We start from the raw sequence: 24,911 nt of genomic DNA, 5'->3' as shown, positions 1-24,911 counted from the left end.
ATTTATACTGGCACAAAATTGAGAATTGTTTCATCAGACAATTCAAAAGCACAGTCTTTTGCCCATTTTTCTTGCGTTACACATTTTTGACTATCGGCTTTGCATTTCTGTTAATCAGTTCAATGGGTCACTACTACAGTCTTGAGGAGGGGAGAGAAGCAGTCGGTGTCAGGGACGCTGATCCTCTGAGTCCCTTCCACCTCTTAGCCAGAAAAGACCCCTTGGATTAACAAGAGAGAGTTTTCATCTGAAGAGTTGCAATTGTTTCAAGTTATAACCCTGTTCATTGTATGCAGTGTTGTGATAGCCATGTCGGTCCTAGGATATGAGAGAGGCATGGTGGGGGAGGTAATATCTTTTACTGGACCAGCTTATGTTGATGAGAGAGACAAGCTTTCGAGCTTACACAGAAGAGTTCTGTGTAAGCTCGAAAGCTTCACTCTCACCAACAGAAATTGATCCAATAAAATATATTACCTCACCCACCTTGTCTCTGTAAAACCCTATTCATAGATGGTCATATTTCATAATGAAGCAATTGAAAAGTTTTGGCTTCTTCTAAGACAATTGTTGCTTATTCCCCTTAGAGTGTTAACCCTTTGTGGTTTAATTACCTCTGCATCCGATTCAGAACAACAGTGTCTTTGTTTGAGAAGAGCATGGCAATGATCAGTAAGGCTATTCACTGGTTCTAGACATAGCTACACCTAATGAGTCTCTGGAGAGCATAGCTCAAGGTCATGTTCCGGGCTTGTTTCTGTTTCTGACTTCTCCAGGAGTTTTAATTTCTCTGGAGTCTATGCATATAATTAATCTTTCCATTCCCATTTAGAAAGCCTTCCCGTAGTCACCTATTAAAAGGGGTTTTTTCTGGCAGAGCCCAGCTGATACATGATGACACAAATATCAGATGCCAGAGCTGATGCTTAACGAAATGTTTCCAATATTCCCACTCCTTCCCAAAATCACCCGGATCTTTCCATCCATTTGAATGGGGTCAGGAGAAGAATGGGGTGATGAGAGCTGCTATTTGAGCTGACATACTATCAGTACCAAATACTTACCTACTGCAGAGGAACATTAGGGCAACTCATTCTCAGCAGGTGATCCTACCATTCCCCATTTTCTTGCACGGATGTCCAAGACAGCTGGTTTTAAGTTGCAGCAGGTCCAGGAATCTGTGAGGGACACTATAGAGTAAATGTCCATTAAGGTCTTGGCACCCTATTTCGGACAGAATGGTGAAGAAAAGATGGAAGACTTCTTAAATAGCTGTCCTGAAGACAGTCAAAAAGAAATATATGGTTCTCGATGATTCTACCAGCTACATCTCCTACCCTTTCCATGTGAGCCTGGTGGTTAAGGTGCCATAGCTCAAGAGAATGCAGACTGTGCGCATGGGTACCCCAAAATCCAAAGCTTTGCCATTGGAATTGAATTTGGTAAACTTTATATCCTTCTGTACCTGATACCCTGTGAGTTATGGAACTATCAAGCCTCATGGCTAGGTTCAGGTTGAGATGTGGAAAAAGGCTTCTAAAGTGTGGTTCATTCCATGTCCTAGGAGAAATGCCAGGAACTTGAGAAGATTTTTGTCATGAAATCACAGACTTCACCTGGTATCTGGTTCAGGTGGCCTTTAGTGTGGGTGATATGGTGCCAAGGCAAGCTATCTCAGGTGGCCAGCAAACAGGGCTAGAGGATGGTACATAGTAGTTTTAACATAAACATACATCTACAAACTTGAGCTCTAAGATTTAGAGAAGACCTTTGTTACATAACCTAAGATCTGATTAAATCTAGGAACGGAGTAGAATGAGCAAGTTTGTAGCCACATGATAGGAAGTTCTCTCTCTCTCTCTCTCTCTCTCTCTCTCTCTCTCTCTCTCTCTCTCACACACACACACACACACTCACACACTCACACACACACACACACACACACACACACACACACACACACACCAAACTTTCTTTTAATTAGGTGTATTATCTTTGAGTTAAAATGCTTCATCTTAATTGACTGTCCAGTTGCTAATTAAAAAAAAACACATAGCAAAGTTTAGCAAAATTATCCAATAGCAGCAGCCTTTAGCTGTATTAATGGGAAGCACATTAGAAGCTTTTAATTGCATTTTTGCCCTTTCAGATCTGAAGCAGTCTGTGAGAGTTATGTAAGTGCTATTATGTAACACAACATGAGTAGACGTGAGGTAGCAAGATATTCTCTTGTGATATTAATAGTGAACAGAAAATGTCTGTGTTGCAGTAACAGGATCCAGAAAGGGGCTTGTAAATCTTGCATGTTAAAAAAGGAAAAAAGTCATGACCTTCTATTGTGTGGGGGACAATTCTCTATGAAAATGTCGGTATATTTTGCAATATCTTATTGTATCTGTAGAAGAGAGAAGGTTTAAAAAAAACCCAAACTTTTAAACTGTCAAAACAGCTAACTGATTTATAATATATATCTATATAAAGTTATATGGGAGATAGTACAAACAGTATATGTCTTAAAAGCAGGGCTTAAAAATGTGCCAGATGTATTTTGGTGCTTGCCAGAGTATTAAACTGCTAGTCAGATGTAGACAGAAAAGATGAATGGGGTGGCCCACCAATGAGTTACATGGGCAATGCCCCTGTGAGAAGCCCAGTATTTCCTATCTCCTGCTGGGATTCCATCCAGAGTGCTCTCGATGGAGGATGATGGTGGTGGTTGATTTTATTTATTTATTTTTTTGTTTGGTATCTGCCTTTAGCTAGTGGTTACCTCAGGTCTGAAGTCTCCACTTTCTCATCTGGCTTCTAGAAAGGTTAAAGGTGCTTTCTCCTTCTGTCCCCAGTCTCCTGGCTTTGCCCAGTGCATGATATTGTTTCCATTGCTCTGTCCTCCCCAAACCTTTTCTCTGCGGTAAGATGGGAGGATCTCTTCAACTTTAACCTTCTCTCAGCCATTTTTAAAGTAGGGTTGAGGGGGTGGGGTGTTCTTCTCATGAAACAAAGTGGGGCCTGCCTTCTCTGTTGCAGCTTACAGCTTTCCTGGGTTTTAGCAGAGTGAAATTGACATGATTTTTGACAGTTCTTGCTGCCCACAGTTCTGAATCACAGTAGTGGAAAATGACCAGAGTTTTCTTAACTTCATACTGGTGAGGCTTGAGGAAACAGCAGCAGCAATGGCACTGATTCCGAACACAGACTTGGGAAATCACATTGCATTTGTTCGTGTTTGGAAGGTTATCTTTGCACCCAAGAGGTAGACATTTTTTTAAAGCTTAAATTCTGCAGAAATTGATATGTACATCCTCTCATCTGACAGGATAAGCATCCTCTTGTCAGAGAAAAGTGGATTTTTCAAGACCCATTAAAAGAATTAAAATACAAACTGATACTTTAAAGGTATACATGAGACAAAAAATCCTCAGGGAAGGTATTTAAGATACTGCAATTAAAAATTTCCTATTTTTCTTTTAAAAATGGAAAAGAAACATAAGTTTAAAGTAGCAACACTTAAGCTTTTAGCCATTAAGATAAAACAGTCCATAACTGTTGTTGCTTTAAAGTTTTGATAAGGCTGTACTGCATGTTATAATGTAAAACTGTATTCTGAATATAGTAATTTAAGATAGCTATATTTTTAACTGGGATTTTCCAGTTTTGAGACCCACTGCCAAGATAGTTTTTGAAATCTACTATTTTAAAAGTAAATTTTCTTATACAGCACACTTTAATTACCTGAAAATTTATTTTAAAAGGAAATGTCAGTGTTTTCTTCCAAACCAACATTTATTTTTTAAGGGATTTTTGTGTGGAATCAGATACTGGACCTGGAAAAGACCTCTTGAGTCATTAAACACAATACTGTGTAAGGAATATTCTTTGTAAAAGTTCCCCAAATGTTTTAATTCACTATAACTCTGTATGTGGCACTATTTTTTTTCTTGTTTTTGAATCAATGCCTCAGAGTGAGCTAAGTACAATGGCGTAATAGAGATACTGTCTTTTGGATAAAATGAAATTGAGGTTCAGATCCTTGTGACCTTTAAAGTTCTTAGTTTTTTTGGGTTTTTTTTGCAAAGGACTGCATACAGGCCTTGAAGACTAGGGTGGCTGAACTGGAGGCGCTAAGGGAGACAGAGAGGTACATAGATGAGACTTTCCAGGACACCGTAGAGCGATCCCACCCCGGTCTGGTATGATAGCTTCTGTACTGTTGAGGAGGATGAAGGTGTCAGGAAAGGAGAACATCAAACTGGAGCGGAGGGAAAGAATCCCATAGTTGGGACCCTCCTTCCAGTTGATGTCATGGTATCATCTCACACTGAGGATACCTTGCCAGGGGAGGAAACTCCAGTTATTAGGAAAAGACAGTAATAGTAATGAGGGACTCGATCATTAGAAACACAGATAGCTGAGTTTGTGATGACCGGGAGAATTGCATGGCGACTTGCCTGCCTGGTGCGAAGGCTGTGGATCTCTCAAGACATATAGACAGACTTATGTGTAGTGCTGGGGAGGAGCTGGTGGTTGTGGTACATGTAGGTACCAGTGACATAAGGGAGGATAGGAGAGAGGCCCTGGAAATCAAATTTAGGCTGCTAGGTAAGAGACTGAAGTTCAGAACCTCCACGGTGGTATTTTATTAAATGTTCCAGTTCCACGTGCAAGGCCAGTTAGGGGGGGTCTCAGAGCACACCAAGGTAGTCCACCACGGTAACATTTAATTTCAGAAAGGGGAGGATCTATTACACAAAAATGAAGAGGATAAAATATGGTTAGGATCTGATGAGAAACAGTCAAATGAAAATGAGTCCCCTTCAGTTACATCCCATGATGGCTGACAGCTAAAAAGTGACAATTTTTTAAGTGCTTATATACAAATGGATCTAAATACTAAGACATTAGTTAAACAGTAATTAAAAGATACAGTGCCAAAAGTGAAATCCCTATAAACTGCATGGAAACTTTTAAAATACATAATACCATAACCATAATAGACACCATAATAGAGGCTCAATTTCTTAACACAAGTGAAATGCTACCTGACCAAGGATGAAAAATGCTCAGGGAAGAGAAGCTATAAAAATTTTAAAAACTCAATAATAATGGGGGATTTCCAAATTAAAAAACATAGTAAGAGGACCAAAAAAGTGCTTCCATGGCTAACCAACAAAGTAAAAGAAGCAGTTAGAGGCAAAAAGGCATCCTTTAAAAAGTGGAATTTAAAACCTGTTGAGGAAAATAGAAAGGAGCATAAATACTCGCAAGTGAAGTGTAAAAATATAATGAGGAAGGCCAAAAAAGAATTTGAAGAACAGCTAGCCAAAGACTTAAAAAGTAACAGCAAACTCTTTTTTTAAAGTACATCAGAAGCAGGAAGCCTGCTAAACAACCAGTGGGGCCACTGGACAATCGAAATGCTAAAGGAGCACTCAAGGAAGATAAAGCTTGTTGTGGAGAAACTAAATGAATTCTTCGCATTGGTCTTCATGGCTGAGGATGTGAGGGAGATTCCCAAACCAGAACCATTCTTTTTAGGTGACAGATCTGAAGAACTGTCCCTGATTGAGGTGTCATTAGAGGAGGTTTTGGGATAAATTATACAACATTGTCATCAGGACAAGATGGTATTCACCCAAGAGTTCTGAAGGAACTAAAATATGACATTGCAGAACTACTAACTGTGCTATGTAACCTATCATTTAAATCAGCTTCTGTACCAAATGACTGGAGCATAGTTAATGTGACGCCAATTTTTAAAAAAGGCTCCAGAGGTGATCCTTGCAATTACAGGCTGGTAGGCCTAACTTCAGTACTGGACAAATTGGTTGAAACTATAGTAAAGAACAGAATTATCAGAAACATAAATGAATACAGTTTGTTGGGGGAAGAGTCAACATGTTTTTTGTAAAGGGAAATCATGTCTCACCAATCTACTAGAATTCTTTGAGGGGGTCAACACATGCATGTGGACAAGGGTGATCTATAGTGGTTATAGTGTACTTAGATTTTCAGAAAGCCTTTGACAAGGTCTCTCACCAAAGGCTCTTAAGCAAAGTAGGCAGTCATGGGATAAGAGGGAAGGTCCTCTCCTGGATCAGTAACTGGTTAAAAGAGAGAAAACAAAGGGTAGGAATAAATAAGCTGTTGCTGCTACTATCCCTTAAATTTTCTGGACATGATTTTATATTTCAATTAGTTGCTCAGCTGGTTCCTTTTCAGATGTTTGTTATGGGACTGGTTTGTTTGTTGCGTTTGTATTGTTTTCTTGCAGTAACCTTCTAAAATCTTACACCAGACCAATACTGTACTGAATTTCAGTTACCCTTGCTTTACATTTCAAAACAGGTAGCAGCAGGGATCATTTCAAGTGAATTTTAGACTGAGAAGTAATGGAAATAGGATGTGCAAGCAGATGTACTGAGTTTAATTTCAACTGACCTTTATGATCTGCAAAAAGTCTTCTCAGAATAGTTTTAATGCTTCAAGTCAGTCTGCAGCTTCCTCAGAAATTACTTTTTTTAAACTCTCTTCTCTCCCTGTTTACTTACCTCTACTTTGTCTCTCCTCTACCTCCCTCCAGACGTGGAAAATAATTTTGACCCAACTGTTCCTGCTTGCATAGTGCTTCCTCAAGTTGGAGTCCAATCCAATACCTATGCAAATGAATGGGGGTCTTTTCATTGACTTCACTGGGTCATGGAGCAGGCTGCAGGTGCAGGAGAGTGAAAATGACATTGGCCCAGTCCTTTTGCCTCTACTTATAATGCAGGACAATGTCAAATTGGGGAGGGAAGAACCCCTAGGAAATGAAGAGAAAGGGGACCTTCAAGAGTAACCTGAGCAGTGGTGGATCATGCTCTTTCTACCCACCAACCCCTGGGATCCAGGGGAAGACATTTGTCTTCTCTCCTGGCGGATGATGGTGTTAGAATACAGCTGCTCGGTGTCCTGATGCTCTGCTGAGCTCCAGCTGCTTCAGGGGTTGGCCTGCTGCATGTGCTATTTCTTGCTATTTCCAGCATTTGTGGGGTGTCTCAGATAACATTCAGTAATACCAGGTACGTTTTGTGAAATGCTTAATACCCTTTTGGGTGTTTCAAAAATAATCAGGGTTAATAAAATTACACATTGTCCTTAATTGCACAAGACAATTTATATCATGTGCAGCAGTAATTGCTGAAAAATTGCATAAACTGCAGGAATTTATACTGTTCTACAAAAAAAATTACTCCTAAGTTCAGTAGGTAAAGTTCTGTAGATTCTTACAATACCCTGCAGGAAACTACAGAAACAAGATCAGAAGGACCAAGTTATTTTGTTGTCCCCTGTATTGCAGAAATCTAATCAGGCTATTTTTTACTGTGACACTCTAGAAATTTTCCATTACTGTTAATTTTTAAATGTTTTGATTTATATAAATTTGAAGGAATATTCTGTTTAATGTTTAGCTCTTTGTATATTTGGAACTTCCAAACTTGATTTTAATAGAACATTTTGTTACTTTAAAAGGAAACAAAATATGAAACACTTTCAAACCAGCAAATTCATAAATTTGGTTTAATAAACAACCTTAAAATCTTGTAATATCTATGATTTACTTAGTAACTCTCTTATAGCATGGCTTTTTGCATTCTTTCAAGAGGGGATGTAGGCATAGCATAAATAAGCAAGTTTAACATGAGGTGGTAAACTGGCCAAAAAAAGAATAATTGTGCAAACTGAGTATAATTTACATGGTGAGGGGAATGGAAAGCGCAGGCCTCTCTCCTCCTGTTAGTTGCTTTACTTGCTATAACCTCTCTAACCCTTTCCATTCTGTCAATATGTCAGGTCAGGTCTAAAATATCATTTTTTGCACATATAGCTATGTATACTAGGAGTGTGGGGAAAAAAATCACATCCCCATGCCAACATAGCTATGTTGGCAAAACCCTAGTGCTGGCTTCTTTCTGCCTGCTTACTCTGCATCTATGCTGGGGGGCTTTGCCAGCATAGCTGTGCTGACAGCTATACTGGCTAAGGCTCTGTAGGATAGACGTGAACTACAGATGTGATCTACTGTAGGGTAGATGTGGCCCTGATCCTACATACACTTTCACAGGCCTTAATTTCCACATGCAGTTTACACCATTACTTAGCTCACTCCCTAATTTGTCCCAGACTTCCATGGGAGATGCATTCACTTACAGCAGGTATAAATTTGGCTCTTTGTGTATTGTAACACATAATTATATGTGAAGGAGCATGGAGACACTTTTACTATGTACATTTTTTTTCTCCATTCAGATAAAATAACATTTTAGTAGATGTACTTAGGCATTTTTGAACTTTCATCATTCATGAAACATTAACTTATCAATGTACTTGAGATCAGCACTTACACTATAACTACGTCAGCTTTTTTCACGATGCAATCTGTTTGTGAAAGAAACACATCCTTATTTATTATGTGATCAGATGACATTGGCAATTATAGTATTCCTTAAATGTCTGTTCTGACACAGCCTAATCATTTTAAAATGTGAACAATTCCGTATTTATTGTGGATCTGGAGCCTTAAAACACACAATTCAAGTGGACACAAGTGTAATGGAGCAGGTTGTAGTATTAGAGGAGATTCACTGGCCTAACTGGTACTCTAGTAATATTGCTGCAACAATATAATTCTAGAACCATCTTTCAAGTGGCAGGTGGGACTCAAATTTGATAAATAAAACAATGGGTCTGGTAGTATTGCAATAGGAGAGTATAGTTATTGTTATAGCTTTATTACCATTGAGGAGGATTCCATTATTAAAAATATCAAGAGAAAAAAGATAGCTATTTGTTTTAAAACTGAGATACTATTTAAATGTTATTAGGGATGCAAAATATGTACCCAATTAAAGGTAAAATAGAATAGAATAAAAAACAACTCTCTCCATTTTCAGATATTTTAGTACTTTGGTTTTTATCTTTATAAATAAGCAAATGAAAAATTTCAATAGTGTGAGAATTTATAAAAGTGATAGGTTTGTGAAAGGTGGATCCTAGAAGGAAAGAAATACATTTTGGAGGGCGGTTGGAGAGGACAGCACTGTTTTTTTGCCTCCAAACACTCAGTCACATACAAATCACTCACTCTTGATGGAAGTGTAGAAAATTTGGCTTTTTATGTATCCATTGGAGAATGTACAAAGATCTATACCTATATTAACTCTGTAATGCTGCAGGCTTTGGTTTTGGAGGAAGAATAATCCGAGGGCACTTAATGTTTAAGTGGTGGTTTATTACAGTAATAATTAAAAAAAATGGACTGATTTTTATATGGATTTTAGGTGCCAGTACAACAGTCACTGCTGTCAAAGATTCACTTTTGCTTAATTGATGTCAGTAAATAAGAATCATAATAGAATATTTCACTTTTTGTTTCTTGTAAAGATAATTTGTTAGTAATATCATTTTGCTCTGAAAATGAGTATGAGGGGCAGTTATTAAAGTTAAGTTAAATAGACTAATATAAAATGCAGGAAGGATTCTTTCAACTCTCCAAGTATTGCTAATCCCAAACATTAAAAAATCATGAGCCAGATACAAAAAAGTATGAGAATAACTTAAAAATCATGGGAATTGTAAAAGAATAAATGTTGGATTCTTTTATTTAACTTTAAAGGCTCAAAAACCAAAAGGTAGTTTTCATACTTTTCTTCTTAACCATGCAGGCTTGAAACTTTTTTTTAAAGTGAAAGTTAAGATTTCTTTACAATAACATGACTCCATGAGTTGGGGCAAATATCATACAATAAAATTGCAAATGTTCACAACTCTATGATACATAGCTACTGTGTATTTACTGAATTGAGGTGTGCTAATCCTGTTGTTTTATCTACAGGAATTTGGAATGTATTAACGTATTAATTTAAACGAGGCTTATTTCTGACAAATGTAGGGCCTGACCCTGCAGTAGGTACTCACGTGTATGGTTGCTTCTGCATATAATCCTATTAAAGTTAATGGGACTAAGGTCAGAAGAGAGTATACTTCAAGAGTTACTGTTTGTAGGACAGATTTGAGCTTTACTTGCTAAGTCTTACTTTACTTGTAGATAGGAATCACAATCCAGAAAGAAAGTAATTGAAAGAAATTTTTAAAAATATGCTCTCAATTGTAACATTTCTTTCTTTTGTAACAATTACTTGAGAGGTGCATAAACAGAGCTGTCTGTGGGGAGGGGGAAAGGGGCAGTTTGCTGTGGGCCTCCATTTGAGCGGACCCCCCAAAGATAAGTGACATTGTGACCTCCACATGCTGGGTTGCAATGCCACTCATTGAAATTTGACCCAGCAGCACCTCTGTTGCAATGAAGGTGCTGCTGTTCCAAAACCAAGTGGCTCTGCCATCTGGCATGCGGGCTCACAACACCTAGAGTGAGGATCTGGACCCAGGCCTGCAGGGGTGAGAGCTGCCCACATGTGGTGAGTACAGTATGGGCTTGCTATCAAGCACATGCCCTCCTACCCACCCACCCCCCGCAGCCTCCTCTCAGGGTTAATTTTTTTTGGAAGGTTGTGGGGATGGGAGGGAGTGAGGTGCTTAAACTTCAGATTTTACACCCGGCCCAACTAAAATCTCTGTGTAGCCTTATGCATAAAAATAGTAATTGATAATACATACCAGTTTTTAAAAAACTACCCAATTACATCTATCTTTTTGCAAGGAACTAGCTTGTTTTTAAAAAAAAAGGTTTTCTCACAATGTTGAAAATTGGTTTTATTAACATAATACTGAACAGTCTCTTGTGGAATGTAAGTGCACATAAACTTCCATCTTGAATAGAGAATAGGTTAAAAATAAAACCCTTGACATTATACAAGTGTATACATGGAAATTGTCAGGTTTGTCAAGGTAAGAACACATCAAATGCTTTGTCAGTCAGTCTGTTTTATTTCCTAGCAGAGGTTCTTTGCTCTTGAGAAATTTGAGAACACCAACTTCAAGGAACACAAATGGCTTTTGTTGTCAGTCTCAGATATTTGCTCTTTTCTCACCAACTCTACGGAAACACAAAACAAACCCAAAAATATAATCACTGTGTAAATTGAACTCTAGTGGTATAAAATATGTTTATATTGAAGTGACTTAAATATTTTAGAATAATAAAATCATAGAAATGTAGAGCGTGAAAGGAATATCATCTAAAATTGCTTTTAAATGTTTCTTGCATATATATATCCACTACTGTACACAACCCTTTTTCTCCATCAAACTAGAGATTACAACCACTTTGTGAAAACTGACTTCAATGTTTGTCAGTGTACAACTCAAATTCAGTCCAAACATCCTTTTGTACTTACTCCACAACAGTGGGTTTCAGTTTAGAATGAACTATAGTGCATATACCCTTTTTTACATCTAGATCTGACTATTAATTTTCAAATGAGGCTTCCTGAGGAGTAGAAACTAGTAATCGTGCATTTTTGCTCTTGCTTTTGAAGTTTACCCCCTATATTTATGAAGGCTTAAAAACAGTAGCTTATTTCCCACTACCTCATAAATATTCATAGTTTTCAGCAGTTCCTGTAACAGGGTTGTTTTTGAAGTCAGCTGCACCTCCCAAAATGACTGGTTTCTTTGAAAGAATATTGCATTTTTAGATATGATTGCTATCATAGTTGGAAGTTTGGGCTTTGATAAGAACTACTGAAGTATGTTGGTTCAGTGTCACCTATAATAATGCCTTACCTGTACTATGTTTATGTAGCATCTTTCATCCAGAAGGATCCTAAAAAACTTTATAAACAATATGTAGGGATGATTTCACCTAGTTCTAAAATGGAGTCACTTATATGCAGCTGAAACTGCCAGGGAAATTTAGGTAGACAGGATGTGATAACCAGAGTTGAAATATGGCCAGGCTTTCAGAGCTAATAATATCTTTACTCTTGAAAAGAGTTACATGAGATTTTTAATTACTACAGTTGGTCAGGACCTCTGTTTTACACCTTATCTGAAATATGGAACTTCTAACAATGTGCTCTATGGGCATAATGGAGGAGTGGGAAGGAATAGAAAGCACCATTGGTGCTTTTTCTGTTTTTACATTCCAGTTTAAACTTTATAGGATGTTCTAACAGGATACAATAGATGCTCATTAGTAGCAATGTATCAGTACCATTTTGCTTTGTTGCTCCTAACCGGCTGTTACTGTTATGGCAAGAGTTGACAATTCACAGTAGGGAAAGTGTTCCCAGAGGAAATGTTGCTTGTAAAACGATGGTTGCTCTTACAAGGTGTTGCTGGAAACAAGCATCTACTCTATTTACATTAACTTCTAGCTTGTCCCTATAATTATTGTTCAGTCAATTTAATTTAAATAGAATTCAGGTTAAATATTTTGTGCATATTGTATTAATCTTAGTAGAAAAAGATCGTTTTAAATGTCTGGAAATGCAGATCAAGAAAATCCTATGCTTGGCTGCTTGAGGGTAAAAAGAAAATGACTGAAGACTCCTAGTTGTGCTATGGTAGTTTGATACACCTAGATAGTTATAAATCTGAGGAGGGTTAGCTATGGTTCAACCATTCTTCCTTTTCCTTGTGCTGCTGTAGTTTTGTTCTCCTTGTGCTAAGGGGTATAGAAACCTACTATATTTAGAGGGGAGAGGGCAGCATAGTTTTTTTATTTTTAAATATATTCTACAAGAAGATTGCATCAGACTTGGACTTTTATAATTCAAGAGTACACTGAAAGCTTTACAAATCTCATTTTTGCCAGGACATGATTGAATAAAATCATAGTGCCAAATTCTGCTGCTACATTGGTGTAAACTTGACGCGACTCAGTTGAAGTGTTGGTAATTACTCCAGGTTTATATTGAGCCCAAAGGTCAGAATTTGACCCACAATGCCTTGGTGTAAACCATGGGATAATATAGCAAGATTGTGTTGAAATGAAATATACCGACTCTTCTACTGTCTTTGTTCCTTTGTCCCTCTCTAAAACCAACAATACTTGGCATTCACTTACACTCAGGACTAGCCTCATTTCGATAATCTGTGGCAAGCAATTGGTGTAGCTTAACCAGTACTGACCCCTAAGTGTAGAAGGGCATATAGGGTTTAAACCAATTGAGCTAAGTGGGTCCATACTAGTTCAGCTACACCAATTGCTAAATCAAGACTTTCCTGAGTGAAGGTGGTGCATTTAAGTGAGATGAGTCCTCCATCTATAACTATTAGCTTAGTGCAGTGTTTCTCAATTATATTTTGCCGTGGCACCCTTGCGCGGCCATGCAATACCCTCCGCCGACAAGTCCAGGAAATCTTCCCCTTTTCGGCGGCGCGGTGTAGGCTGGTTTCGGCGGCACGCTCTGTAAGCAGTTTTCGGCGGCGCAATCAGCTGTTCGGCGGCGCGCGATTTGTGTTGATTTCGGCGGCGCGGTTCCACTTCTTCGCGGAACCCTTAACTCAGCCCATGGAACCCCACGGTTCCGCGGAACACTATTTGAGAAACACTGGCTTAGTGTGTTCAGATGCAGTCAGAGAGAGATTACTTTCAAAAAAGTTCAGATGCATGAAGGCCAAATTTTGTTCTCTGTTAAACCAATGTAAAGTTGAAGAGATTTTAATGAAGTAAATGGACCATGAGGGAAGAAGTTCTAAATCTCTGGTGTCCACATGCAGTGGTTGCAAGGCAGTTACAATACGATTGTCAAACAGTGAAGTTCTTTTCTTTAGCTCTTCTCTTGGCTATAAAGGCTGCCTGATGGTGCATTTGAACGGGAGTTATATAAAACCCCTTTTTAATTATTGCATTTATAGTATACCGCTGTGCATGTTAATGGACTTCTCCCTCTGTTTTTTTAGGACATTCAGTCAGAAGAAAGCTGCAATTGAGAGAGAATATGCACAGGTAAGTCCTAGGATAAATTTGCCTTTATTGTCTAAGCAATTGTTCTCTGTATGTAGGGAAACATGAACTGATTAGGAAATCTCCTGCAACATTGTTGTGCATTTTACATTGTCTATTTTCTGTGGATCAGGAAATACAAAATAGCTCTTGCTGTAATTTGGATCAGATATCTCTGCCTATGCTGTATCCTACTTTGAAGTCTGACTTGGGAAGATCTAGGGAGGAATTGTTGGTCTTGGGATTGGTCCACAGCAACTTTTTCAACTGTTCCCCAGGGTCAGAATGGAAGCTGTATAATTAGTGGAATCAAATTGGTTAGAGGAAATAGGTGAAGAGTCATTGTAGCACCATCATTGCAACATCATCATTGTGTTACATATAGGCTTGTTTAGACCCTACTTCCCTGTGGTCCAAAATAGCCCAAACCTGGTGATCTTAAGAGCATTCTGCAAGGCCTATCTCTTTATCCAGGCTTTTGGTGAAAGAGAAGCATGGTAAAGAGTGGTGTGGGTATTGATTTAGTGGGTTTTGATTCTCCCTCTTGTCAGATTCTGGTTTGGGGACAAGGAGTAGCTGCTGGTTTAATTTGTGAACTTTGTAAATCACAGCAGAGGCTAATTTTTCAGACTTTAAAACTTTACCATACAAATTTTACTCATGCTGAAATCTTGCATACATGTTCTCAGCCTGGAACGAAATGGAAATAAAGCCTTTTTTATTTCATAAATGTTGTGTTTAGGTAAGTCTTTTGTTGTATGTTCTAACAATTATCTGTGTGCATATCCACAAACTGAAAACTAATGCAGTAGCTCTGGATTCTGTTAAAAATCAATAGATATAGATGCTTATCCGAGTATTCACTGATATCCTAGACATTACATTACTGTGTCATTGATCACTTCGGCAGTTACACTCAGTTTGATGCACTATAACAATTTTTGAATAACAGGATCAATATATTTTGTGTTGAGGCTTGGGATTTTTTTTAACTAATGCTCTAGGCCCACATTTTTAAAGCTATTTTAAAGCCTAACTGATTTAAGAGCCTAAATTTCATTTTCAAAAGGGATTGAGGCATTTAGGATTCTAAATTCCATTGACAGTCAAAAATGAGATTTAGACCCTGTGAGGGAATGCACCCCTGTATTCAGACCCTACACACCACTGTAATAATCTTTGTGCAAAATATGCCTTGTGAAGCATCATTTGAAAACTAATAGCTCACTGGTGAATAATATCATGAAGAAATGTGTGTAGCAACATTATATGTAAAGTTATGCATTCCCACTGAATAGTGTTGGTAGCATATGTTCAAATCCATGTAGCCCTGATTAGTTAGGACTGGTCAAGCATGTCTTAAACAAAGGAATGTGTGTACCTTAATTTACATATAAGTTGTAAACAAGGTCCTTGAAACAGCAAGAGGCAGTCAAGGCAAATCTGCATTTTAGCAAATAACAGCATGAAACTTCTTTCATGAGGAGACTTCATGTCTCCATCCTCACAGCTGGAAGGAACTTTATATAGGAGTAACCCTCAGGAAAACACATTTTAAAGGGTGACTGACCTATAAAAGTGAGGGGCAAAAACACCCAAGTTGTCTCTCCCTCTCCATCTCTCTCCTTCACCCTAAGACGACAAAAGAAACAGCCTATGGACTTCGGGAGCAGATCCTGACCTGCAACTTGGTCAGCAATATTGCTGGGAACTTGTGGTAAGAATATCATCTTGGATCAAGTTTAGAAATGTTTTATCTTTATTTCTCTTGTAACCATTTCTGACTTTAATGCCTTGTATCACTTAAAACCTTGTAGTTTAATAAACTTGTTTTGTTCTTTAATTAAAATTAATCCAGTGTTGTGAATTTTGTTTAACTCAATTTAAGGTAGCACACTGTCTTGTACTGATCACCTTAGAGGAACCACTGACCAAATATATCTGGACTGTCCAGGAGAGGGCAGGACAGTGTAGAACACACTTTGCGGGCGGGGAGAGGGGGGAGAATTTAGGACTGGGAGTGTGTTGGAGTCACCCTGCAAGTAGGTAACCAAAGGATTCTGGCTGGTGTTTGCTGACAGGCTGCTGGGGTCAGAGTTGCTGGACCAGGGCTGTGGCAATACAGAGACACTCAGAGTATGATCTGCATGCTATTTGGCTGTTTGTGGGCAGCCCGTATGGGAGCTACAGCAGCAAAGCATTGTGAGGCACCCTAAGTTGCAGGGCAGGGGTGACACAACACCTCATTGGTCTGGATTGCACTCCGGAATGTCATAGATTCCTGAATCAGTTGCAATGCTGAGTAGTTCTAAACACAATGGTGAGTTATGTGTTTTGTACTCGTGAAATTTTTAGCATTCATTCTATATGGGGTAAAGTCTTCATGAAGTTAGGAAAATGAATAATTGCATTCTCAGAGTTCTGGAGCTATAACACCTGAGGTTTTTAGACTTTTTAGGAAAAATACAAATGATTTTCAGCAGTGCAGCTGGCATCATTGTGATTTTAATGACTGACTAATCATATGAATAAAAGTTTGCAGGATTGCATTGTTGGTTTGGTGATAGGTGTATGTCTGAAAACATTGGATGCTTCACATTTAGACCTGAAAAAAGATTTTTCTTTTAGAGATTGTGTGCAATTTTCTCACAGGGCTTCCCAACAATACAAATTGTCATTGAACTAAATATAAACGCTGTCCCATTCATTACAGTGGGAGTTTTGTCTTTTAAACAGCTTTATGAAAGGAGCTGAGAATTCTCAGTAGCTAATTTTTTAAGTAATACTTCAGAGGACTTGTTCACAAGGCGAGTTACTGTGCAGCAAGCCAGGATATGAATCTGCAGCACACCAGCTTGGTCACACAGTAACATGCCATGTGGACACCAGCACAATGCGGTGAAAGTCCTGGGGTGCAATGCTTACTGTGCCGTAGCTGTGTCCACATGGCACGTTACTGTATGGCCACGCTAGTGCACTGTAGATTCAGACCCTGGCTTGCTCCACAGAAACTTGGTGTGTAGACAAAACCCTAAGCAGTTTTAATGTATTTCTTGCAAATAATCTAGTGCAAAATATCCAAATACCCATTGTCACTTTAGGGGACTGACTCATGCAAAATTTACCTTTGTCTTATTTGCCAAGCTAGTCTATAGGAAAGAGTAGGCAAAATTTTATAACCAATGTTAGCACTCCCCGTCACAATGTCAAAAAGGCCATTTTTTATTGTTTTGAAAAACTCCTGTAAGCTGATATTCTGTACTTGTTTGTCAAGTTTCTGCATAATACATCTTTGTATCAGGATGGAACCTGTACAGACTCTAGTGTCCTGCAGTGATGAGCAATTCGTGCTAGTGTAATGGTTTGCTACATATCTGCACAGAAATAAAACTTGATTTTCTAGTGTTCTTACTGCTTTTGTTTATGTACTATACCTGTTCTTTTGCTACCCTAGTGTGATTGAATCTAAGTGCTTTGGAGCAGGGAATGTCTTAATTAGTGTCTGTATAATGCCTAGCCCAGTGGACCCTTTATTTGGGCTTTTAGGGTTTTATTTCTATTTATATGTATCATGGTAATGTCTATGTGATCTGGCAGTCTGTCACTACAACTTTGCTGTCCAGTCTAGATTCATAGCACTTGTACAGAAATACAGCCTAATGTATTAGATATTGCAGTACTCTGCTAAACAAAACATATATATTAAAAAGGTTACCCTAATGGTCAGAACTGGAAGTGTTTACACAAACCATTCTGCTAAAGAGATATCTAATGATATTGTTTGGAAGTGACAATGTTGCAAACTCCCCTGCAGTGAAATCCTGCTGTGCTGGCTATTATTCATGACTGGTGTGCTGGCCGCACAGTACAAGGCTATTCAAATGCCATTTCATTGATTGGAAGAGCAATTTGGTGAGCAGTTACTTTGGATGTTATATAGATAGTGTCCAATCTACTAATTCTTATAAGCATCTAAAAGAAAAAAATATTTTACATTGTTGAGATCATAGTTGCATCTCTACTGTATTTTTTGTTATTATTTAAAAGTTATAACTCCATAGCACAGCTTTTCCCAAAGTTTGTGGCATGTCGCCTTGCACAGACTGATCTCATTTGTTATTCCGAATATCTACTTATTTTTAGCTAGGCTTTAGCCATTCTAATTGCAGAGTAAACCTTCAGAAGGTGGCCTTAGTATAACCAGTTCAATGACATCTGCCTGAATTTGCAGAGAACCTGAAACAATAGCTTGAGCTGCAAACTACACTATTTCAGTGAGTGCTAAGTCAGATGCCAGTTATAATGCTTTAACTGTCAACGTCGTTAACTATTTCACTGCTCATTAAAGCATGGAAGAAAGATGAGGAAGTGCCATACTATGAAGGTCTATCCAGCATTTTCGAATGTGGGATGCACTTATAATTGAGGATCTTACTTTATGAATTTTTCTGATTGTCATAAGACCAAATTAATGTTTAGGAGGAGATATGAATACGGTGTAACAGTAGTTCCCAAGCTGTGGTCTGCAGAGAGCTGGCAGGTCACATGGTGTTGGTTGCTCCTCCTTGTTTCCATAGAAGTTGGAAAAATATTCATAACTTTAAAAGCACCTGGAAGTAAGAAAGAAGAGGACACAGTTTAGCTTGTCTCCACTGCAGCCTATTTGTACATATGAGTGAACATACCTCAGAGACTGGAGCCACCAGTCAGACTGGTGCTGTGAATGCCAATGGCAGCTGTCAGCAGAAGATAAACCAGTAGCTGTCACTAGGCAAAGAATACCCATTGAAGAGAACCAACCAGCTAGAAGGCCTTTCCAGAGGGATACCAGAGGGAGAGGAGGACCCAGGTAGTTGGTCGTCATAGCCACAGGAGGAAGGAAGTAGGTAATTGGGTTGTATGTATAGAGGGGAGGAGGAACAGAAGGTAGGGAAGTGTGTGCAGGACCAAGTGCCAGAGAAGTATGTGCAATGTGGGGCAGAGGAACAGAAGTCATGGGAAGGAAGACTGAACTTAGAGCAAAACTAGTGTGATTAACTTTAAAAACAAAAAACCTCAGAAAACACTTACTACATTCAAATACATAAATACTTTTCCCTTGAAAGTAATTTTATTAATTGCCCCAGGAACATTGTGCAGTTGTATGTATGTGCATATCTATATAACTTATTTGATTTCTGCTATCTCACCTTAGTTTCTGGAGCTAAAAAACCCAGAATTTTTCCAGTAATTGAGCTCAAAAGGTATAAATGAACACTTCCATCTATCAGTCTCTGACAAGGAAGAAGCATTTCTAGGAATAAAACCCAATGGCACTTTTACTGTGGTTTTCAGATGGACTGTTTCTGAATTGGATTGTAAATTCTTTTGGCAGATGGTAGGATTCAGGAGACTGTATTCTGTGCCCCACTCTCTCCATAACTAGTGAGACTTAATTTTAAAATTTTCTTTGGTGCTCTTCATCATAGTATCTGAATACTTCAGAACACCCCTGTGAGGTAGGGAAGTAGTATTATCTTGGTTTTGCAGATAGGGAACTGAGGGACAGAGAAACTTCAGTGATTTTCGCCAGCGCTCACAGAACATCTGTGGTGGAGCTGGGAGTAGATCTCAGATCTTGAGTAAATTTCCTTAACCACAAGACAAACCTTGGGCATGTAATTTAACCTCCGTTTCATCTGTTAAACGGAATAATAATTATTGCCCTGTTTTGTAAAATTATTTGAAATATACAGATGAAAAGCCCTGTATAAGCACTTATTAGTACACTGCCTGCACTGTCATATCAGAATCAGAGGCAAAAGATACCTTAAATTTATGTTTATGAGCTATTTGCTTAAAAAAATCCTAAAGCCTTCATTTGCAAACATAATGTAACCTAATTGCCTCTTAGGTGCACTGTAAAAAAGATAGCTGCAACGGGACAGAAGACACTACAAAAAGAATACAAATGTATCTGGAGTTATAAAAAATCACTTAGCAGTCTATTGATGACTGATCATCACTAAAAAAAAGTGTTATACATGTAATCATTTCAGTGTTGAATACGGAAGTAACTTCAGTGATTCAGTCTTTCTGCACAGACAAAACAACTGTATCTTTGAGAACACATGCCTTATGACAGCTGCTCAGTACTAATTAATTAATATTAGGGTGAAATTAAGTCTGGCCCCGGACTCAGAGGTTAGCTCACCATTGGGGCGTCAGTAAAATAATTTGAGGTACTTGCCTTGAAAGTGTTTACAAGCAACTTTTTGTCTATTAGTTCATTCCCTGTAGTCCTGGCAGAATGTTCCTTCTGGAGAAGGATACAAAAGATTACTGTGGCTGTAAAAAGAGCAGGAAAAAGACTGCAGACTTTAAGGGCGGGTCCCTGTCTGGGGACAAACAAGGAGAGACCTGGATCCATTGGCGAATAGCCTGTGGTATTAACTGATGCATTTAGGTAATTTTTTTTACCTATTTTTGTTCTCTAAAGAAATAATTTTATTATGGAGTCGACACCACTGTTGAAAATTCGTCTTTAGGTTGTTCGAGCAGTAGTTCAGCTATGCCTGCCTTATTTTTATTTGTATGTCTATTAAATGCTCAATTTACTTTAGTTGGAAGATAGTATGATATACATTTTTAAAAATATTTTAAATTGGGGGAAATGGACTGTCACTAAGACTTAGACATCTTCTTTTTCTAAGAATTTAAGATTTTTTTTTACTTCCTTCTATAAGTGATACTAGGAGTTTACTTGATAATAATGAGCATTAATATGCAAATTGTAGTGTCTACCATGCTTGTAGGTTGTGAAGAAATTTGTCTATGATCCTGCAATCTATGCAGGCAAGCCTCCCACTCAAGTAAATGGGAGTCTTGCCTGTCTAGGAACTGCAGGGCTGGGCTCCGAAATAAACCCTCATGTCAGTACATATTTGGCAACAGTCGCAAGAAGACAGGAAATAATTTTATAAACCATAGCATATTCGAAATATTCTAAAATATATTCTTTGCCTTTTAAAAATGTTTGGTTATTTTTTTTATTGTAATAAAGTCTTGGAAGCTTAAAAGTGACATTTGTTCCTGAAAGTATTTTGTTGCATGTATACACAGGTTTTTATTTATGGGGTCTTTCCACAAAAGCTGCTCTGCTCTTGTCTATTTTTTTTAAAACAAAAATAAATTTTAAATGTATTTTTTTAGAGCAGTGGTTCTCAGCCTGTTTACTATTGTGGGCCACATATTCAGCTCTCTGTGTTATGTGGGCTTCAGCCAAGCAATATCTATAGTACCCTGCCTGCTCTGCTTGCCTGGTTGGGCATGTGTCCCTTGACGCCTGTGCCCAGAGAGTCAGCGGCAGGGGTGATCCCACCCACCGAACTACGGGTGACCCTAGCTGGGAAATCGCCTACGGGACAAATCGCACCGACAGGACTTACAGGGCAGCCTCTTGCTCTGGTCTTAAGCTCTAGGTCTGGACATGGCCAGCAGGGGACAGGCAGGCCAGGGCATGTGGCAACCTGGAGCATGCTCAACACCCCCCCCCCCCAAGGCAACACATAGTTGTGGCTAATATGGGGGGGAACATCCCCCATTTCTTTGGATGCCTCTGGCAGGGATTCCCAGAAGCAAGGAGGCAGCACTCCCCCTGGCAACAGCACTCTGTCATCCCCCTGCCCCATCCCCTTTCCTCTCCCCACTGTCTCCTGTTCCATTCCACTCCCTCATCCCCTATCCCTTTCTCTTCCCCTATCCCTCTTCCTCTCCCCACCCATACTCTTTTTCCTCTACACATTGTCCCCTGTCCTTGTCCCATTGCCCCATCCCCTTATCTTCCCCTTGCCCTATCCCATCCCTCCTCCTTCCTCACTGCCTCTTCCCCCTACTCCATCCCCTTACCCTGCACCCTCACAAGCACTCACTGTTGTACAGAAACAGGATCCAGCACACGTAGAACAGGATGAGTATGGGGACTAGGATCCTGGAGCTGCCAGCCTCAGCCAGAAAGGGCCGAGCAAGCCAGCACAGCATGGGAAGGACAGAGCATCCTAGCCCCTGACAGGCTGAGCAGAGCAAGTGCTGGTCAGTGCTCACAGAAATCAGGGGTGGGAGGGCTGTGGAGGAGAGGGGGCAGTGTCCGCCCAACTATGCCCGTTGCTTGTGTGGGTTGCTGACCGGACGCTGTCAGGTTCCCTTTTTGACCAGACTTTTTGGTTGAACACCAGATACCTGGCAACCCTGGCGTGTCCCTGCAGCACGGGAAGGGAGGAAGCAGCAGGCTGCTGGCAGGAAATGCTCCAGCAGGGCTCCATGGTGCCTTCTTCTCCTCAGCCGGCCCCACCTCTGCCAGAACCCAGGAATGGCAAACTTTGAATTTTTTACAGCTGTGTGCTCATTGAGCGACAGGTTGAGAACTACCATGTTAAACAAATACTTTTCTGGGGACTCTGTAATCTCACTCATGGAATTGCACCGTGATGTTCTGGAATCTTCTGGAAAGCCATACTCAGTGAGCCTCACATGAGCATCATCTCATGATACCAGTTGTTCTTTGAGTGGCTGCTCATGTCAGTTCCAAGTAGGTGTATGTGTGCTGCATTCACAGTTGTCGGAAGGTTTTTTCCCCTTAGTGGTATTCCTAGGGTCAGCTCTGGAGCCCCCTGGAGTTGCGCTTTCATGGCGCCGTATATAAGGCCCTGCTGACGCCCACCTCTTTAGTTCCTTCTTACCGCCCATGACGGTCGCTGGAACATCTATCTTTTCTTGATAGTTAGTTTAGTTAGATAGGACCGTGCTTTTCAGGGTCATCTCCCCTTCCCTGGGGATGGGGCATGCCTTGTTCCCCCGGCTTTAAACCGTGCGGAGCTTGCAAAAAGCCTATGCCCAGGAGCGATCCCCATATTATTCAGAGACCCATCAGAGGGATCACTGTAAGATCTATAGGGGATTCTGCCTGAGGACAAAGAAGGAGAGGAGTCAGAGATTGAAGTTCATCCTAATGGAGGCTGCTCTCCAGCCGCACTCAGCACTGAGCCCAGCTGAGATGACAACTAGACGTACATGTGGAGTGGAGTGCACTGGCATCCGTCAGAGAGACAGCACTGAGGAAGGACTCTGTGTCTAGAGACCTGTAGCACCACCAAGGGTCACTGGCACTAAGGGACACCTCATGGATGCGGCACTGCTCACATTCCCCCTACCGCATAAAAAACAGAGGAAGATGGACAGTGGGCGGTCACTGACACCCAAAACAATAGGGCACAAGGGCTCAAACGGAGTGCGACTAGCGTCGGGCCACTTGACTCCCACTCAGAGGATAGAGTTCATACAAGCAGTGCTAGATTCCAACCAGGCCAGGACTTTTCTTCCAGAATCTTTATTCGGGACAATATGCTCCATCATAGAAGAGTTGAAATGGTACCCCACCAACAGAGCCTGAAACTGTTGGAATACTTATCAGCAGGCACGTATGTTATTCAGCATGTCAGGCTACATCTCAGACCACTGCAGGCTTGGCTAGCTTCAGTGTATCTTCTGTCTTACTCCCCTCTGCCTCCTCCCCCGTGTTAGAAACTCTCCTCTGGTGGCTCAACTCGCAGTCAACCATCTATGGTCTGAGATGGAGCTCTCAGCAGTGAAGATCTTTAGCTCATTTTTAGCAGTTAGATAGTCTTCTATAGTCTGTTTTATTTGTTAGTCACTTACCTTTCCCCGTTTATATAGTTCAAAAATATATGTTTTTCCTCATAGATTAGAATAGGTTTCCCCTCAGAGAACCAGCCGTTATGCCTGGTTCATCAGGATTTAAATGATGCACATCCTGCAGGGACGCAATACCAGCATCAGTTGGACGTTCTCATGAAAGGGCACCCATTGCAGAAACTTAAAATCGAGCCAGGAGGGATAGGGACCCTTAAACTTATACTAATGGAGAAGTCATTGTAAGCTGCCTCAGACCCTGACCAACAAACCCACTCCACACAGAGGATTTCAGAAACCTCATTGTCAGAATCCAAAACCCTCAGGAAAATCTTTGAGGAAACCAGCCATAACCTGGCCTCAGAGAGAACCGGCAAAAAAGACTCTCTGGCAAAATCTCTGTAGTCTATACCAACTGTGCCATGACTAAGCACATATGAGGCGCCGGACTCCTCCAGTAAATGGTTGAGTGCTATTGTGAATTTTAGAATAACTTGTACAGACAAATTTGACAAATCAGATGGTATAATAGGATTGTTGATACTGTTCAACATATGTTACAATTCAGCTCCTTAGTGCAGGTTTTTCCAGTTTTACACCAAACAAGATCTTTAGATCTCTGTATATGTAACTTGTTTATATTTACGAACTTATTAGTGCATACTAGAATCTCAAAGTATTCGTTGTTCAAAAATAATTTGCTGATTTCATGTGAATGGACTTCTTTGACAGACCTTCTCTTCCTCTTAGTTGTAGAGATATTTCTTTAAAAAAAACAAAATTGAATAAAAAAGCTGGTCTGCATGAGAAGGGGCCCTTTTGCATTGTTAGATCAAATATTAAAATGTATAACGTTTAATATTTGGCCATTTAAAAAAAAATTCTTTAAGAAGGTCACCTTTTTAAATACAAAACACCATGCTGTCCACTACCGTTTTCGTGGAATTCTTTAACTTAAAGCAATATTTCCATAAGAACAGAGGCATACTGTCAGCTTCTGTTTTCTGTGAAAACATGTAAATTCCTTATTAAGGGATATGTAAGCTTAGAACTACAGCATTTGTACAAAAAACCCCATAAAGAAACTAAATTTTATGCTGAAACGATGCAAGCAAAATTCCTCTAGCCTTCCTTAGTAGTTATTTTTCTTTCCAATTAGTGCTCTCACAAAACTGCTACTGCCTGGAATTTTGGTAAACTTAGGTGCAATACTTTCATCCTAAACATCTTACTCTATTCATTTTTGCTTATTCTTCAGATTCCTGTGGGCATATCTGCCCTGATCTCTTCCTTGATTTGGGAGGATGGAGAACAAGGGACACTTCTTGCCTTCTCT

At 39.6% G+C, this 24,911-nt stretch overlaps 1 protein-coding gene across 3 annotated transcripts in view; it reads left to right on the top strand.

Moving 5' to 3' along the window:
- FCHSD2 (FCH and double SH3 domains 2) overlaps nt 1–24,911 on the top strand; it is a 252,443-nt gene that overhangs the window by 41,235 nt on the left and 186,297 nt on the right. For all 3 annotated transcript variants that reach the window (XM_067533183.1, XM_067533185.1, XM_067533184.1), the window contains exon 3: nt 13,846–13,891. In XM_067533183.1, coding sequence (XP_067389284.1) covers nt 13,846–13,891 — 46 coding nt within the window. The remainder of the gene's footprint in view (nt 1–13,845; nt 13,892–24,911) is intronic.

Source organism: Emydura macquarii, unplaced genomic scaffold (genome assembly GCF_026122565.2).
Source record: "Emydura macquarii macquarii isolate MOO-44397 ecotype Brisbane River unplaced genomic scaffold, CSIRO-AGI_Emac_v2 contig_3328, whole genome shotgun sequence".
In the NCBI taxonomy this organism is placed as follows: Eukaryota; Metazoa; Chordata; order Testudines; family Chelidae; genus Emydura; species Emydura macquarii.
This window is presented reverse-complemented; position numbering and strand designations above follow the sequence as displayed.